Here is an 18,847-nt window from a genome sequence, read left to right as displayed (position 1 = left end):
ACAAATCCTGCAATTAGATTTTCTCATCCAGCCACATGTATAATCTGTAAATTAAACGGTTGCAGTAATAAACTCCATCTGAACAGCCTTGCAATTCGGTCTCGAAATTTGTCCAGAAATTTTAAAGGATTGTGGTCTGTACGAACAATTGTTTCTGAAGAATTGCTTGCAACATAAACCTCGAAATGCTGCAGTGCTAACACCAGACCCAGAGTCTCCTTTTCAATGGTTGAATATCTTCTCTGATGTACATGCAGCTTTCGTGAAATATACCCTATCCGGTTTCTCAATTCCAGTTTCATCTTCTTGCGACAATACAACACTAATGTCGACATCACTTGCATCAACTGCCAACTTAAACTGCCAACTAGGTACTGCCAAAACTGGTGTCCTAGTCAATACAATTTTTAAACTGTCCAATGCATTCTGACACTCCTGTGTCTATTGAAACTTCTTGTTCTTTTTTAGTAGTTCAGTCAATGGAGAAACCACGCTGCTAAAATTTGGTACAAACTTCTGGTAAAATCCACTCACACCCAGAAATCTCAAAACTTCTCATTTTGTTGGGGAAATTCATGATGGCTTTTACTTTCACATATCTTGGAGCCACCTTACCATGTTCAATGGTATGGCCTAGATATGTAACTAGCGCTTTTGCAAACTTCACTCTTAGCCAACTTCACCAAATTAGCTTCTTGCAGTCAATCAAACAGTTCTTTCAGATGTTGTAAATGCTCCACCTATGTTTGACTGAAAACTATCAAGTCGTCAATATAAACAGCACAATTGCTGAGCCCTGCAATCACTTTGTTTGTCAATCTTTGACATGTTGCTGGTGCATTTTTCAAACTAAATGTCACAACTTTAAATTGATATAGTCCATCTAGTATCACAAAAGCTGATATCTCCTTTACTTTCTCTGATAATGGTACTTGCCAAGTCAATTTTTGTAATAAACTTTCATTGTCCCACTTTCTCAATGCAATCATCCAACCGTGGAATAGGACATGAATCCACTTTTGTCACTACATTTACTTTTCAATAATCTACACACAGTCTTTGTGTTCCATCTGGTTTTGGCACCAGCTTAATAGGCGAACTCCAGTTACTGCAACTAGACTCAATTATGTCATTTTGAAGCATGAATTCGATTTCTTTCTGTTCTTGTGATAATTTTGCTGGATTTAATCCATAAGGAAAACTGAATCCTCCACATTTACATCATGTGTAGCTAAATTTGTTCTCCCGAGCTTATTCCCGTAAATAGCTTTGTGTGACTGCAATAGTTTCTCCAAATCGCTTTGACACTTGTCTGGAAGGTAACTCAATATTATGTTGGGAAAGAGAGGTGGTTTGAGTGGGTTGTCTTTGGTGTTTGTGGGTGTTGGGAATGAGTTTTAGTTTGATTTGTGTTTCTGTATCATTTGTTGGGAGCAGGGGGGTCAGGTTGAGTTTTGTTTCGCTTTGCAGGGTGCCTGCATTTCTAATGAGAGTTTTACAAATGTTGCAGTTTATGTTAAACAAACATAAGTAGAGAAGCTGGGCTGTTGCCAGGCAACGAGGGTCCAGAGACGCAGGACCTCCCACAGACACACACAATGAAGAAGCTGGAAGCAGCTGTTTGATTTGGAAGTTGTTTTTGTTCAGTTTGTCTTGAACGTATCTGTCCAGGGAGAGTTCTTGGAGAGTGGAGATTAGAAATCCTTGTGTGAAAGACAGAGTTCAGTGAGACTGATTGGCTCACGGTATGACAAGTGTCTGGGGGGAGTTGAGGAGAGATCCATAGCATCTGTCTGGGGTGGCATCTGTCACTTGGTTTCAAAGTGTGGTGTGCCTGTATCAGAAGGTAGATGAAGGCAAGGCAATGGTGTATATCTGGTACATAAATGGCCGGTTAACAAAATTCTGGCTCATGGAATTGGAGGGTTAGTGTCAGGTTGGATTAAAAAATGGCTTAAGGACAGAAAACAGCGAGTGGTGGTAAATGGTTGTTTTTCAGACTGGAGGAGGTAGACAGCAGTGTTCCCCAGGGGTCAGTGCTACGTCCACTATACATATATACACACATATGCATATACACACACATGTATATATTTATGTATATATCGCAGATAGAATTTAATACAGAGGAATGTGAGGTGATGCATTTTGGCAGAAGTGCAATGGAGAGGCAACATACATTTCATGGCATAGCTCTAAAGAGTGTGCAGGGATATTGGAACCCGGGGTTCATGTACATAGATCATTGAAGGTGACATGACATATTGAGAGTAATTTGCAAAGCATATGGGATCTTGGGATTCATAAATCGAGATTTTCAGAACAAAAGTAGGGAATTACTGCTGAATCTTTATAAAGTTCTGGTTGGGCCACAACTGGAGTATCATATCCAGTTCTGGTCACCACACTTTAGGGTAGATGTGAAGGTCTTTGAGAGGGTGCAGAGAAGATTTACCAGAGCATTTCCTGGGATGAGGGGTTTTAGCTACACAGTACCAGGCTAGTTTGGAGAAGCTGCGCTTCCTTGGAGCGCAGAAGATTGAGGGGAGATTTGATCGCAGTGTACAAGATTATGACAGATAGACCAAGAAAAGCTGTTTCCAGCTGATATTAGCTGATCATACAAGGATTAGATACAGATTTAAGGTTTTGGAGAAAGAGGTGACTCATCAACCATCCCAAAACCCATCAAACCAGAGTGAAAGCAAGTCATTTTCGATCGCAAGGGACTGCCTAAGAGAAAGAGACTAAATGCTTTGGTTGTTACGAAGGAAGAAAATGCTGCCTATGATTGCTTTAAAATTCATACAGTGGTGGTATTGGATAGACTGACTGTACTTAAATTTGATAAAGAACCAGAACATGATAAAGATGCATCCAAGTATACAAAGGAAAGTGAGAGTGGAAACTGTTGGAAGTACTGGTCATAATTTTCCAATCTTCCTTCAACTCAGAGTGCCAGAGGACTGGAGAATTGCAAAGGGATCCTGTTCAAAAAAGGGTGCAAGGATAAATCCAACAAATACAGGGCAGTCAGTTTAACTTCAGTGGTGGGGAAGCTTTTAGAAACAATGATTTGGGACAAAATTAATAGTCAGTTGGGCAAATGTGGGTAAATTATGGAAAACCAGCGTGGATTTGTTAAGGGCAAATTGTGTTTAACTAACTTGCTTGAGTTTTTTGATGAGATTATAAAGAGGGTAGATGTGGGTAATGCAGTTGTTGTATACATGGAATTCCAAAAGGCATTTGAAGAAGTGCCACATAACAGACTCATGAGCAAAGTTAGAACTCATGGAATAAAAGGAACAGTAGCAACATGGATATGAAATTGGCTGAGTGACAGGAAAAAAAGAGAGTAGTGGTTAATGAACATTTTTCAGACTGGAGAAAGGTTTATAGTGAAATTCCCCATGTGTGGCTGTTAGGACCCCTGCTCCTCCTGATATATATTAATGACCTAGACTTTGGTATACAGGGCACAATTTCAAAATTTGTGGTCAACATGAAACTTGAAAGTATTGTGAACTGTGAGGAGGCTAGTGTTAAACTTCAAAAGACATGGACAAATTGGTGGAATGAGCAGACAATAGCAGATGAAACTTAATACAGAAAGTATGAATTGATTCATTTTGGTAGAAAAAAATGGAGAGACAATATAAACTAAAAAGTATAATTCTAAAGGGTCAGCAGGAGCAGAGGGACCTGGGGGTATATGCGCACAAATCATTGAGGGTGGCAGGACAGATTGAGAGAGCAGTTAATAAAGTGTACAGGATCCTGGGCTTTATAAATAGAGTCATAGAGTACAAAAGCAAGAAAGCTATGATAAACCTGTACAAAACACTGGTTCAGCCTCAGCTGGAGTATTGCATTTAGTGCTGGGCACCACACTTTAGGAAAGATGTGAAGGCATTAGAGAGAGTGCAGAAAATATTCACGAAGATGGTTCCAGAGATGCGGAACTTCAGTTAAAGAGATAGATTGGAGAAGCCAGGACTGTTCTCCTTTGAGAAGGCTGAGGGGAGATTTTTTGAGGTGTTCAAAATTATGTGGGGATTGCTCACAGTAGAAAGGAAGAAACTGTTCCCATTGGTGTAAGGATCAAGAACCAGAGAGCACAGATTTAAGGTAATTGGCAAAAGAAACAATGGCAACATGAAAACCTTTTATTACACAGCAAATGGATAGGAACTGGAAAGCACTGTTTGAGAGAGTGGTGGAGGCAGATTTAATTGCAGCATTCAAAAGGGAATTGGATCATTATCTGAAAAGGAAAAATATGTGGGGGAGCGGGTGGGGAAGGCAGGGGAGTGGCACTTGGTGAATGGCTCTTGCAGACAGCCAGCACAGAAACGATGAGCCGAATGGCCTCCTCTCGAGCTACAACCATTCTATCACTCTCAAAACAAAGAACTTAAAACAATCACTAACACTAGAGAAAAAGTGCTCGGAAAACTAACGGAACTAAAAGCTAATAAGCCCCCTGGACATGATGGCCTGCATCCTAGGGTCTTAACGGAAGTGAATGCAGAAGTAGTGGATTCATTGGTTGAAATCTTCCAATAATTCCCTAGATTCTGTAAAGGTCCCAGCAGTTTGGAAAAATGCAACTATATCACCACTATTCAAGAAAGAAGGGAGGTAGAAAGCAGGAATCTATAGGCCAGTTAGTCTAACATCTGTCTTAGGGAAAAGGCTAGAATCCATTATTGAGGTGGTAATAGCAGGACACTTAGAAAATCGAAATACAATCAGGCAGAGTCAACATGATTTTGTGAAAGGGAAATTGTGTTTGACAAATTTATTAGAATTATTTGAGAATATAATAAACAGGGTGGATAAAGGGGAAAGTGGACAAAGATGTAATTTATTTGGATTTCCAAAAGGCATTTGTTAAGGTGCCGCATAAAAGGTTATTACACAATGTCAGAGCTCATAGGATTGGGTGTGATATACTAATATGGATAGAGGATTGGCTAACTATCAGGAAGCACAGACTATGGATAAATGGGTCATTTTCAGTTTGGCAAACTGCAACTAGTGGAATGCCACAGAGATCAGTGCTGAGACCTCAACTATTTACCATCTATATTAATGATTTATCTGAGGGACAGACTGTATTCTAACCAAACTGATGATACAAAGATAGATAGGAAAACAAGTTGTGACCACAAAGAGTCTGCAAAGAGATATAGATAGGTTCAATGAGTGGGCAAAAAATTTGCAGATAAGTAAAACGTAAGGTTGTCCACTTTGGCAGGAAGAATAGAAAAGCAGAATCTTATTTCAATGGAAAAACTACAGAATGCTGTAGTACAGAGATCTGGGTTTCCTTGTACATGAATCACAGGACGTTAGCGTGCAGGTAAAGCAAGTGATTAGGAAGGCAAATGGAATCACACGATTTATTGCAAGGGGGTTGGAGTATAAAAGTAGGGAAGTCTTGCTACAAATGAACAGGACATTGGTGAGACTGCACCTGGAGAGCTGTGCACAGTTTTGGTGGTCTTATTTAAGGGGGGATAAACTTGCTTTAGAAGCAGTTCAGAGAAGGTTCCCTCGGCTGATTCGTGGGATGAAGGGTTTTGTCTTATGAGGAAAGGTTGGGCCAACACTCACCGGAGTTTAGAAGAATGAGAGGTGATCATATTGAAACATAACATTCTGAAGGACTTGACAGGGTAGATGCTGGGAGGATATTTCCTCTTGTGGGGAAATCTTGGACTAGGAACTAGTTTAAAAATTAGGGGTCTCCAATTTAGGATGGAGATGAGGAGGGATTTCTTTTCTCAGAGGGTCGTTATTCTTTGGAATTCTCTTCCACAGAGAGCAGTGGAGGCTGACTCATTGAATATATTCAAGGCTGAGTTAGACAGAGGAGTTAAAGGTTATGGAGGCAGGCAGGAAAGTGGAGTTAAGGCCACAATTAGATCATCCATGATCTTATCGGATGGTGGAGCAGACTCAATGGGCCAAATGACCTACTCCTGCTTCTATTTTTTATCATATGACTCCATGAAGAACCATAGAAGAAATTTGCGACCCAGAACTGACATCATCCTCAAATCTAGGAGAGCCAACAATCATATTGGTACCTCGTGTATAGGTATGCCTAATGCTGCTCCTCATTGAACCAGTGGTGGTCCCCTGCTTGATGGTAATGGTAGATCCAAGGATATGGCAGGCTAAGGTTACAGGTACTTGTTGAATATTATTCTGCAGCTGCTGATATCCCACAGCGATTCATAGATCCCCAATTTTGAGCACTGTCATAGTGCCACACAACACGATGGAGGGTGTCTTCGGTGTGAAGATGGGAATTTGTCTCCATATCGATTGTATGGTGGTCACTCCTATCAATGTTGCCATTGACAAATGCATCTCTGACAAGTAGATTGGTGAGGACGAGATCAAGTAGATTTTTACCTTTTGTTGATTCTCTCACCATCTGTTGCTGAACTGGTCAAGCAAACTTGTCCTTCAGGACTCAGCCAACTTAGTCAGTAGTGGTGCTTCCAAGCCACTTTTGATGATGGACATGGAAGTGCTTCTGTATTCTGTACTATTGCTACCCTCAGTGCTTCTTCCAAGTGGTGTTCAACATGGAAAAGTACTGATTCATCAGTTGAAGGAAGCAGTAGATGGAAATCAGCAGAGTTCCTTGCCCATTGTTGACCTGATGTCACGAGACCTCATGGGGTCTGGAATCAACACTGAGGTCTGTCAGGGTCCCTCCCTCCTGACCGCATACCACTTTGCCATGATGTCTGGTTCATTCTGTGCATGATCATATGATTAAGATCAACAGTGAGATCTTATAAAACATGGACCCTTTTTACGTATTTTGGGAGGCTCCTATTGATGAAGGCATACGTAGATGACAAAATCCATCATCACCTCCAATGTGCAGGCTCAGCTTTCGGCCCAGCTCTTATGATTTTGATGAAAAGATAGAGTAATATATCAAGGTTTGCTGATAATACCAAGCTAGGTGGGAAGGTAAGCTGTGGGGAGGACACAGAGGCTGCAAAGAGATATAGACAGGTTAAGTGAGTGTGCAACAAGATGGCAGATGGAGTATAATTTAGGGAAGTGTGAAGTTATTCACTATGGTCGTAAGAATAGAAAAGCAGAATATTTTTTAAAAGGTGTGAAGCTTGTAAGCATTGAGAATCAAAGAGACCTGGGTGTACTTGTACAAGGAACGCAGAAAGTTAACTGCAAGCAATTTGGAAAGTAAATGGCATGTTGGCCTTTATTTCAAGGGGTTTGGAGGACAAGGATGAAGAAGTACTACTACAGTTGTAGGTTTTGTTGGGATCATATCTGGAGTACTGTGTGCAGTTTTGATCTCCACATTTAAGAATATACTTGCATTTGAGGCAGTACAGTGAAGGTTCACTAAATTGGTCCCTGGGATGAGGAGGTGTCCTATGATGAGGCCAAGTAAATTGAGTTTATATTATCTGGAATTTAGAAGAATGAGAGGCAATCTCATTGAAACCTACAAAATTCTGAGGGGGCGGGATAGGATAGATGCTGAGAGGTTGTTTCCGTTGGTGTCAGGAGTCTAAAACATGGGGCACAGTCTCAGGATAAGGGGCCAATCATTTAGGACTGAGATGAGGATAAATTACTTTACTCAAAGGCTTGTGAATATTTGGAATTCTCTACCCCAGAGGGTTGCAGATGCTCCATTGTTGAATACATTTAAGGCCAGGACAGATAGAGTTTTGGTCTCTCAGGGAATTAAAGCTTATGGGGAACGGACAAGAAAATGGAGTTGAAACCCAAGATCAGCCATGATCGAATTGAATGGTTGAGCAGGTTCGATGGGCCATACAGTCTACCCCTGTTCCTATTTCTTGTGAGTGAGGAAAAGGATGTTTCAAAGGCCAGGATCTCAAACCTGAGATGAAGGTCATGATCTCAGGGACGAGAGTGGGCAAAGACAAAAGAGTCTGAAATTTTTTTGTGACAAGGAATCATATAATTATAACATTTTTTATGATCTGTAGTGAGTGTAAATGATGCTAGACCACTTCAAATGGGTAGAATTATTAGATTTCAAGTGTGTAGAAACGTGTTTTTCCTTTGTTTACCTTCTATTACTGTCAAGACTGTGGACCAATGTATTTGTATCAAATCACCAAAGTGATCTCAGCATTTCAATACATGTACACATTGTCCTACACACTATCAAGTATTTTACTAAGAACTTTAAGTCAAAAGAGAAATCAGCAAAACCAAGGGAAATATTTGTATCTGACCACGTTCCACACAAGAATAATGGCAATCTGCTCTAAACACTGGTAGCAACCATTTAACGACGACTGCAGGTGCTAGTGATTTAATTACTGGATTTGTTCACCTATTAACTACTGTAAACTGGTATCTTTGGACCAACAAACCTTTTAATATCATCTGACAGACCAGGAATTGCAAAAGTACCATGAGACGAATACGGTTGGGCTCATTTTTGGACTCTAAATCTAACAGTCACCTGATCTGGCCAAGATGCTGACTTTCCAGTCACGTCATTATAAAAGAACAGAATATGAACCAAACTAAAATATCTGTAATACTTGAGTGTTGAGAGCGGGTTGTGCCTCCTTCACTTGACAGCCAACATTAACAGATGCTCATGTCGGGTCAGCAGGTATCTCAGGATTATCGAACACCGTCATTACTGGAGTTCTTTTTTAACCAGTTCAGCGGTTTTGTATTCAGGGTGGGCTGAAACCCTTCATTCAATTTCAGTCCCTTGAATTTGTAACCAGGCAAAAAAATGGTGAGGGCAGGCTGCACATAATAGGAGTTGATCGACGCTTTAATTGACTTCTCCTCACATGGATCCTCACAGGCCTGACCTTCAACAATCAATTAAAAGTGGCACGACACAGTATGGTAATTCAAACCAGCACCTTGTTTCATTGTTAAAAAGAGCAGACTATTGAACAAATCACAGTGCAAACTACCACCTGCTAACAGCTCAACAACTGAACTCCCCAGCACTTGCAGCCTCCAAACTGAATCAACACTAAGTAACGTTTTGCGCTTGCACGTCCAACGGGGAGGGTGTGGGGCAATGATTCAACATTCGGGGTCTGTAGCACAGCACAACTCAACCTCTCTAGATGGCTTAGCTGGTAAAGGCAACACATAACTGAGCCATTGGCTTAAGAGGACTCTAATTTTTAACTACCCATTTGCACAGAAGCTGATTGACATGCGAAGGCTGATATGTTAGTCCTTTATGCTCGGTCTCAGGACAGTGGGCAAAATCAGCCAATCGTTTAGTGACCTGTTTACCCACTGCTGGAAAGATCCTGTGAACGCAGGATCCCAGTGGATTGTGATGTCCCCCAGCCTAGCTCCACTGGTTCGTTTTCATGTCATGGCTATATGATGTCTCAGTGCAATCACGGTATTTTACCCCTGCAGCTTTTTAAAGGTTGTGGCTGTGATTTTCTGACCTAGACGTTATTTGGAATAGTCAATTTCTCTGGTCAGTAACTTAACACAAAGGCAGGCATTTTACCTAGTTTATCTTGCTCTCCAGGTCTAAAGAAAGCACCCGCCAAGTCCTCTGCACGTATAACAACAAAACTTGCTACTAACTCCCAACAAACAGAACTCTCCTCACATGAGGCAAGCAAGAAAGGCAGAACGGGAAAATCTGGTGTGTCCTACTCGGCCAATAATTGCTGTTGTTCTGGTAGTGTCCAAAGCAGCCAGTCAGTGGATGCAATGGATCAGGCAGAAGCAGAACAAAACCTGTGCTCGATGATGTATATGAGAATTGAAGTAATGGACTGTGGATAGGGGGCGGCGGCGGTCAGAGAAACATTCCAAACGGCAGAATTCCATAATCAAAAAATTAGAAATCTGCCATTTGGCAGAAATTACTCATTCCTGTGGTTTACTGAGCTGCAGTGATCCTCGTACTCCTGCATGCTTTGAAGACTTGGACGACCTACAGTAGGCACCTCAAAATACTGGAGAAGTACCACCAGTGCAAGATTCTCCAAATCCAGTGATGTGAAAGACTGATAGCAGCCTCCTCTCCCAACTGAACTTGCCCAGCATTGAGGCGCTAATCACTCAATACCAGCTCCACTGGGTGGGACATGTCGTTCGGACTCCCAAAGCAAATGCCCTACTCAGAACCCAGTCGCAGCAGAAGACTCTCAGGTGGATAAGAGAAATGCTTTACCCTCAAAAGCATCCCTAAAGGTCAAACTTACCGGCTGACTCATGGGCGTCCCGAGCTTGTGACCAACCAAAATGGAACAAGCTCATTTGAGAAGGCACCAACACATCGAGCGACTTCATCAGGAACAGGAAGAAGTGAAGTTGAGGCATCAGAGAGAGCACACAAACCTCCAAACAATCCATATATCCAATCCTTCAAGCATCACCTGCCACATGTAGCAAAATCTGCAGATTGCACATTTGGACTTATCAACCATTTCAGAACACATCCAATCAGAGTGGAAGCAAGTCATTCCAAGGGACTGCCTAACAAGAAAGGACCTTTGGTCATCGCTCCTACTTGTGTCCCTCTTACAACTCATAATAATGTTTGTAACATTTCCCTGATATTGACAGTCCTGACATTAATACCATCAAAACCACAATATAAACTGCCGAACAAAAAATGATCAAAGCAAATTAACTTCAGTTAGTGGTTCCTGATGGACACAATAACACAATGAAATACTGGTCGAAGGGCCTACTTTTTCTTACAGGTGTTTCTGTCAGATTTCTCCGAACCAGCCTCCCATCTTGCACCGTTTGTAAACTTGAGTTCATTAAAAACTCTTTAGACTGGCATCCGATCGCGCACCAAGTCCCATTCACATTTATATCTGTGCTCGTTGGCCTACACAAGCTCTCAGTTGACCTTCTTTAGGAATTTTTACTCCATTAAAGGTGTCCTATAAATAAAAGTTGCTGCTGATGACGATGTTAAAGTGGAGGGAGAAAACGCCTGTGGATCAGAAGAAACACGGACATAGACGAGTTAGACCGAATGGCTAATTTGTGTTTTAAATTAGAGGTAATTCTATTCAAACACTATAATATGATGCTGCGGGTCTTATCAAACACCTGCAAATGGGTTCACTTTTCCCAGCTCTTAACTTGTTGTATTGGGGTCACAAATGAATTATTTTCCTCCTTATGCCTTTTGTTCTTTTACCTGCATTGGCCGCTGCTTTCATTCTTTTGCAGCCGCCCCGAGAGGAAAACTTGTCCCGACACAGAACGAAAGGGGGCGAGAGAGACAAAAGAGAGAAACGGCCAAGGAGCCATTCAAATGAGGCAATTTCCGCTCTCCGCTTCCTCTTTGTCTGTTTGTGTGGAGGGACCGGCGCCATTTTCAACTCCTGCAGCTTCACACACTCAAGTGCGCAGCAACCCCGCCACCGCCACCATGTCTGAAGAAGGAAAGTTATTCGTCGGCGGCCTCAACTTCGAGACAGACGAGCAGTCCCTGGAAGAGGTTTTCTCCAAGTACGGGCAGATCTCTGAGGTGAGAGTGATTAAGGACAGAGACACCATGACGTCCCGCGGTTTCGGCTTCATCACTTTCGAGAACCCGGAGGACGCCAGGGACGCGCTGCAGGCGATGAACGGAAAATCCATCGACGGGCGGCAGATCCGCGTGGGTCACGCCGAGAAAAAGTCGGGAGGCGGCCGCGGGTATGGTGGAGGCCGAGGCGGTGGCGGCTACAGTAGCCGCAGGAGAGGAGGCGGCGGCTACTGGGATAGTGACAGGAGCAGCGGCTATAGCGGCGGAGGCCGGTACGATACGGGAGACCGGGACAACTATTCGGGTGGGTACAAGAGCCAAGGTGGTGGTTATGGAGGCCGCTCATACAGGGACTATGACTGATCAAATCTAGAGAAGCATTTCTGCCAGATTCAGGATCAACCTCCCACCTTGTTAATTAAATGGCTCTTGGAACCGCAGAAAGCAGTATCTGATGAATTTGATTTGCCTGTTATGTTAAAATGCTAGAAACCCATTTTCACCATTGTCATGATTTAATCTTGTTACCTGTTGTTTAGCCTGGAGTACTGCCTTTTGTCGGGGCTTTCGACTCTGAACCTCAAATACCATGTCGTTTTCTATATTATTTTAAAATAAGACCGATGTTCATTTGGACTTTAAATTGGCGACTTAAATCGCCACTGAGTTTCCTTTCGTCAGCTCCTTTTGGAATTTGTCGAAATCGTTTTGCTTTCTGGTGAGATTTTTCCACAATTCCATGCGGTGCAAAGAATGAAAGAGCGCGGAAAAGCACTTCACTCCCACTGTCTGGCCCGTCCTTCGGCACCATCTTATCTTTGGGAACCCGGACTGCCATTCTTAAGATGACTGACTGGTCTCCGAGAATACGATCACTCGAGTTATTTTTCTTTTAATCGACTGATTTTCATTGAATCCGTTGTATCCACTTGTTGACTCAAATGAACTCGTTATGAAGATTGAACATTTCTAAAAAAAAAATTAAGCCCTGTGGCTTTGAATGAATTTAAACATCTTCACTTGGAAAATTGGCATGGGACTTCTAGGAACTTATTTTTTTGTGGGGGAAACCTTAATTTGAATGTTGCCAGCAATGTGCCCGATTCCTTTTGAGTCATTTTCCTTGCCACTGAAAAGTAATGAAAGATCCCCCTTCGCAGCAACGTTTTCATGTAACTTATTTCAAGACTCTTTGAAAGAAAACTGGTCTTTTGTTTTAAACTCATTTATTGAAAACTGTATACTGATTTTTAAAAATCAATTGTCTTTTGTTGTACTTTCATCAACTGGCATGATCCTTTGAACAGAACATTGCCACTTGGGAGACAAATCTTTGCCAGTGGATTTATCTGAATAAAATGCAGCTTCAGGAATACTAGTGACTTGTCTTTGTTATAAATCATTCAAATTCCTTCCAAGGAAATTAACCTGAAGATGATCCTTTTATTCCAAACTTGCTTCCTCCCATTATTTGATTTCTCTTTCTTAAATGCTGAAGATTTTGTGGTGCAAAATCAAGAAAACTGCAAGGACCAAGGTAAATCATTGGATAGACTTATTTCATATACTTGTTTAAAGCAATCTCAAATTTGCTTTGCAGACGCAATAACACTGCATTATTAGTTCTTATTGTGAAATTATTTAACAAGATCCACATTAATTGCAATTGTGAAACGATTGAATAACATTTAGGAATCAGAACTCCAGCCGTTTAAACTTATGTCCTGTGTCCTTTCCAAAGATGCTTTTTATTATGCTGTCCATTGGGTGGCTGCCATTACATCATTTGAGTGACCTTGTCCATGTGTGAGTGAGCTTAAACCACTCTGTTGGCAATATATTTGATAGTAGTGGTGATTTCAGCCAATGTGATAACAAAAGTAGTTGTAGCTAAATTCAAATCAGGTGAGAACTCTGACGAGCCTCCCATTTTCCACCCTTGGTAAAGCAGCTCATCCAAAATTCCACTGTCCATATCCTAATATATCAAGTTCCATTTACCTATTACCTTTATGCTTGGTGTTCGACATTGGCTCCCCAGTCCACCAATCTCTTGATATTAAAGTTATCATCCTCATGTCCAAATCACTCCATTGCCTCACCCCCTCTAGTTTCCTACAGCCTTTCAACTCTGAGAAGTCTCCAATTTTGGCTTCTGTCTACTACCATCACTTGCCATAGGCGGCTGCGTCATCAGCCATATAAGCCCCATGCTTTGGAATTTCATCCCTAAACTTCTCATTTAAAACATGCCTTAAAACCTACCTCTTTGACCAAGCTTTTTAGTCAAACCTTTTTCTAATTTCTCCTTTGCTTGGTGCTACAGAATTATGTGGCAATGCTGAATAGGTGAAATCTTGTGGGTCAGATATTTGTACTGCCTCATGAATATAATATTGTACAAAGTGCAGAAAACCATGATAGATCGTGTAGAATCTCTCCTTGCAACTTGATTTTCCCTGGAGAAATGCCCCATTGACAATGCTGTACATTATTTATATTCAAGGTCCATGACTCACCTGAAAAATAATGTTCACGTTACCTGGAATCCTATGTTAATGAAACCAGACTTTTACGTAGAATTTGTAGAACTGAAATGGGTCATTGGGCCCAACAAATTGATGCTCCATATAAACCTCATCTTGCCCTATCAATATATCCTTCTGTTCCTTTCTCACATGTTACCTATCTAACTTTTGTTTGAAGTGTATATATGTTACTTGCTTCAAATGAACAATGTGATAGCAAGTTTCACTTTCTCACCACTCTGTGGATAAAGAAGTTTCTCCTGAATTCTTAGTGGACTTATTTATAACCATCTTATATTTATGGTCTCTAGTTTTGGACACCTTATAACCCAAAACATCTCTATCTACCTTTATTGAACCCATTTGTAACTTTAAAGACCTCTATCAGGTCAACTTTTCCAGAGAAAAGAGCATCTGTCGGGTTCAGTCTTTTCTAATAATAACCTCCCTCAGTTCTGTATTCATATTTGCAAAACTGCACTTTGTTCAGAGCTGTATCCTCTTTATAATAGGGCCACCTGAACTGTGCACAGCACTCGTAAGTCTGGTCGAACTAAAGCTTTGTAAAGATTTAACCTGCCTTCTCCACTTTTGATTTCTATCTCCTTAGAAATGTATATTCTATTGTTTGTATATTCTATGGCTTCATTAACGTGCATTCACCCCCTTTAGACACTCCTTTTTCTAAGGAATACATGGTCTAATTTTTCCTACCCAAATGTACAATTTCTTCGATATTTGGAATTAATGTGCTAACTCATTCACAGTAGACCAGGATTTGCTCATCTAATGAGATGAATGGCTGATTGTACACCTGTACTTTCTCAATATACCTTAGCTGAGTACAGAGAGCAGCAGCAGTAAATCTCACTGATAAAATGGCTGCTCTTCTCTCTTTCCCCCCCCCCCCCCCACCTCCAACAAAATAGATTTTGACCAATGTCTCTGTTAGCACCCAAGTGTCAAGATGATGTGCCTTTTGTGGTACAGCTGGCTGACATTCACTTTGTGGGTTTATGCATAAGAAACAAAAAGTGAGTAAAGATAATGCAACGTCTGTTTTGTGATTTGGAGGAGAAACTTCAGTGAAGGTGTTCTCATGTGCCTGGTGCCCTTGTTCCTCTGGGTAAGAAATGTCACAGGTTTGGAAGGTGCTGTCGAAGCCAAAGTCTGAATGGTGTCCAAATCTTGCCACGTGCAGCCATGGATTGCTTCATTATTTATAAGGAGTTGCAAATGGAACTGAACACTTAGCAATCATCAGCACTTTAGATCTTATGCTGGGGGAAGAGGAAGTCTTCAGCGATGTGCTGGGCCTGAGATGATTTCCTCCAGCAATCACAACCATTGCTTCTTAGAGCGTAGAAATTTTCCACATTGCCATTAATCTGATTTTACTGAGGCCCTTTAATTACATATTTTGTCAAAGGTAGTCATCCTTGTCTCACCAATGGAATTCAGCTCTTTTTGTCCATAGTTGGACTAAGGCTGTGTTGAGGTCTGGAGCTGAGTGGTCAAGGTGGAACACAAACTGAGCATTAGTGAACAGGTTATGGCTGAGTAAATGCCACTTGATAACACTGTAGATGAGACCTTCCATCAGTTAGCTAATGAATATGATGATGATGGGCCAGATTGTATTTGCCTTGCTTCTTGTGAACAATTTTCCAAATTGCTAATTCATGGCTAGTTCGAGAGCACAAGAATTCTTTAGCACGATAGCTGGAATGTTGTCAGGGTCCACAGACTTTGCTACATGAAGTTTACACAGAATGCACTTCTTCAGTTGAAAGTTGCAAAACTTCAAAAGCATCTGGACGTGGTCCAGAATGTTCGGGAGGGAAAAAGTTTTCTGGAGCATTTGTTCCAGAGGGTGATCATCTTACGTTGCTAGGGATGGAGCAGCTCTAAATGAAGACTATGACCACCATCAGGGTAGGAAGCAACAGGTGAGGGTAGAATGATCATCAATGGAGCTGGATTTGGCTGAGAAGTATACCTGTTTAGGCACTGGTGATATGAACAAAAATGTTAATAGTGATTGTTGGGTGCTGAGGGCCATGGTAAGCTGTACAGGTGAGTCGTTATTGTGGGGTATTCTCGAGTTGGGGAGGATGAGATTCAAAGTCCCAAAGTATGTTGCTCTGTAAGTGTCTTTCAGAATATCACACAGCAGACACAAAAAGTTCAAGAATGTAAGAGTGAGCAGCCAGAAGTTACACAGGTGAGAACCAATGGCATGGATAGAAATAGGTTCAAGGTTCTGTAAAAAGATTATGGAGCTTTAAAAACTCTAGGTTAGAGAGCAGATCCTCCAGGGTAGTAAAGTCTGGATTACTTCCAACCACATGCCGCAGAGATAGAAAGATTGACATTCTGCCAGTCGCTCACTGATTCTTGAAGAAAAACATGCATTTATATGGCACCTTTCACCACCACCGCACATTTCAAAGCACTTTACACCCAGTGAAGTAATTTTGAAATGAAAAGTATTTTGTAATATATGACAGCCAATTTGCAAACAGCATGCTCCCACAAACAGCAATGTGAAAATAACCATTGTTTTTGAGAGATGCCGACTGAGGAACACAGGATAACTTCCCCTGCTCTTCTTTGAAATAGCACCATGGGATCTTTTACATCCACCTGAGTGGGCAGAAGAGGCCTCTGCTTAAGGTCTCGTCTGAAGGACGGCAACTCTGGTGCAGCACTCCCTCAATACTGATTGTTGTGCTGCGAGTTCTTAAGTGTGACTTGAAACCAGAGGCAAAAGTGCTATGAACTGAGTTTCTGTGTGAAAAGTAGATAGGGAAAGATTTAAATTAATTATGGGGTGGAAGGGGAAAATCCACATCTTAAGCTTTTAAAAAGTGGAAAAAATTAATAGGGTACATGGTCAGTTGCCCTAAAGACTCTGTACACAAATGCACCTAACATTGAGTTAAATAAATGAGAAGCCCAAATGTGCTTAAAGGATATGATCTAGTCGCCCATTGGACACCTGACTACAACTTGGGCATGATTGGGAGCTGAATATTCCAGCCTTTGGGATCAGGGAAAGGAGAGAGATTAGCAATATTGATGAAGACCCAAGTACTGCTGTTGAAAGAGGGGATTTCAATCCGGTAAGAGCAGTGAGAAGGGAATAGCAAACGATGCAAAACTGGGAGTTGTCTACAAAACTCCAGATTGTCTGAGTGAGAGTGGGAAGGAACATAGAAATACAGAAATCAGGGAAGCATGTAGTAAAAGGAATTAGGCAAAAATGGGAGATTTTAATTTTCACTGACTAGGAGATGTAGAACAGCACAATCAATAAAGAATAATTAAATATCCTCACCAGAACCCCCCATGATTTTCTAGAAATCTTTGAGATGGTTTTCCAGAGTCATATGGGCACGAGCCAAACTAGATTTAGATAAAAACAAAAAGCTAAAAGCTACTGCGGATGCTGGAAATCCAAAACAAAAACAGAATTACCTGGAAAAACTCAGCAGGTCTGGCAGCATTGGCGGAGAAGAAATCAGTTAACGTTTCGAGCCTTCATGGCCCTTCGGATTTAGAGATCAGTAACATAACACTTTGTTAACAAACTTAACAGCAAGAGAACATTTAGTCAATTCTGGTCACAATATGTCTTTGTCGTTCTCTCCACAGATGCTGTTAGACCTGCTGAGTTTTTCCAGCATTTTCTGTTTTTGTTCTGGACACAACATGATTGAGTTTGAGAGGGAGAATGGAGTCTCAGACCAAGGCAAGAGATGAAAAATGAGTTGACCACAGTAAATTGGGTTGAATTGTTAATGGGTATGTCTACAGGCAACAATAGGAAGTATTAAAAGAAATATTTGGTATGGTGCAAAACCAGTAAAATGTCACTAAAAAGCAAAAACTTGTCATGTAGTTAACTAATCACGCTTGACAAATGGAGGGACAGTACCAAGCTGAAGGAAAAGGCTTGTACAAATGCAATAATAAGTGAAAATCCAGCAGACCGAGAGAGCTATATAAAAAAAAACTAAGTGACACAAAAAGAGTAAAGTTGCAAAAATAAATGTCAGACTTTGTGCTTTCTTACTGATGGTGATCAAACTGTTTTGTATGTCAGGTGTGTGTATATTTTACCCTTGGAATCATTGCCCCAATTTAAATAATCCCAGCAGCAAGCTGCTTTGTGAGTTTTAAAATAAGAGAGGTCATTTATTATCCCAGACTTGCCCTGGAGATTTAAAAATGTCTCTCACGCTGTCACTCTCAAAAAACAAAGTTAGAATTTGGGATTGTTTCAGTCTCTTTCGTTGTAGGCCCTCTAAGGTTCTTAGATGAGTTGATGCTTTGGCTAGTGCAAAGGTCTTAAAGCATAGAATTCTCAGTAAGCTGTGAGGCTTCTTGCAGTTGTATTGCTAAGATGTTGGTTCTCAAGTGAACTTCCAGGAGGTTGGAGAGAGTCCTCCCATTCTGAAGTTTTGGCTGCGTATTATCTTGGCAGCTTAGTTGACTGCTGCTGGTTCAGTGGCTTTATGCTGGTCTGTAATGTCTCTGCAGAGCTGATTCTTACTGTTTTAAAAGCTGGCAACAAACATGGCTGTCTCACCCATCTGACTTGTTACAAGTTCTAAGTCCTTTTCCAAAAATGGTGGTGTGTTCGGCCAATAACTACCCTGCATTGTGGTTTTCACACTGAGAACTTGAGACAGGAAAGCTCTTTGCATTGTGATGGCCCCTCATCCAATCACAGTGAAAGTCAGAGGGATCCATTTTGCATTTGTATAACACCCAT

At 41.3% G+C, this 18,847-nt stretch overlaps 1 protein-coding gene and 2 pseudogenes across 5 annotated transcripts in view; 2 read left to right on the top strand and 1 right to left on the bottom strand.

The window, feature by feature from the left end:
* soul4 (heme-binding protein soul4) overlaps positions 1 to 11,332 on the bottom strand; it is a 69,433-nt gene extending 58,101 nt beyond the window's left edge. For 2 of the 3 annotated variants that reach the window (XM_078542781.1, XM_078542780.1), the window contains exons 1-2: positions 11,207 to 11,256; positions 10,753 to 10,996 (exon numbers count right to left, since the gene is read on the bottom strand). Coding sequence is in view for 1 of the 3 variants with exons in the window: in XM_078542779.1 (XP_078398905.1) it covers positions 11,207 to 11,319 (113 nt within the window). In the remaining 2 variants the exon portion in view is untranslated. Of the gene's footprint in view, positions 1 to 10,752; positions 10,997 to 11,206 lie in introns of all 3 variants that reach the window. The other variant, XM_078542779.1, reaches the window with a different exon arrangement.
* Positions 11,333 to 11,440: 108 nt separating this feature from the next.
* On the top strand, positions 11,441 to 12,917 carry LOC144681070 (cold-inducible RNA-binding protein B pseudogene; annotated as a pseudogene). Its single transcript, XR_013576678.1, has one exon. The product of XR_013576678.1 is annotated as a cold-inducible RNA-binding protein B pseudogene (transcript).
* Positions 12,918 to 13,033: 116 nt separating this feature from the next.
* LOC144681073 (cold-inducible RNA-binding protein B pseudogene) overlaps positions 13,034 to 18,847 on the top strand; it is a 32,509-nt pseudogene continuing 26,695 nt past the window's right edge. Inside the window, exon 1 of the transcript XR_013576682.1 lies at positions 13,034 to 13,076. The product of XR_013576682.1 is annotated as a cold-inducible RNA-binding protein B pseudogene, transcript variant X2 (transcript). The remainder of the gene's footprint in view (positions 13,077 to 18,847) is intronic.

This window comes from Cetorhinus maximus, chromosome 5 (assembly GCF_964194155.1).
Source record: "Cetorhinus maximus chromosome 5, sCetMax3.hap1.1, whole genome shotgun sequence".
Taxonomy (NCBI): domain Eukaryota; kingdom Metazoa; phylum Chordata; class Chondrichthyes; order Lamniformes; family Cetorhinidae; genus Cetorhinus; species Cetorhinus maximus.
This window is presented reverse-complemented; position numbering and strand designations above follow the sequence as displayed.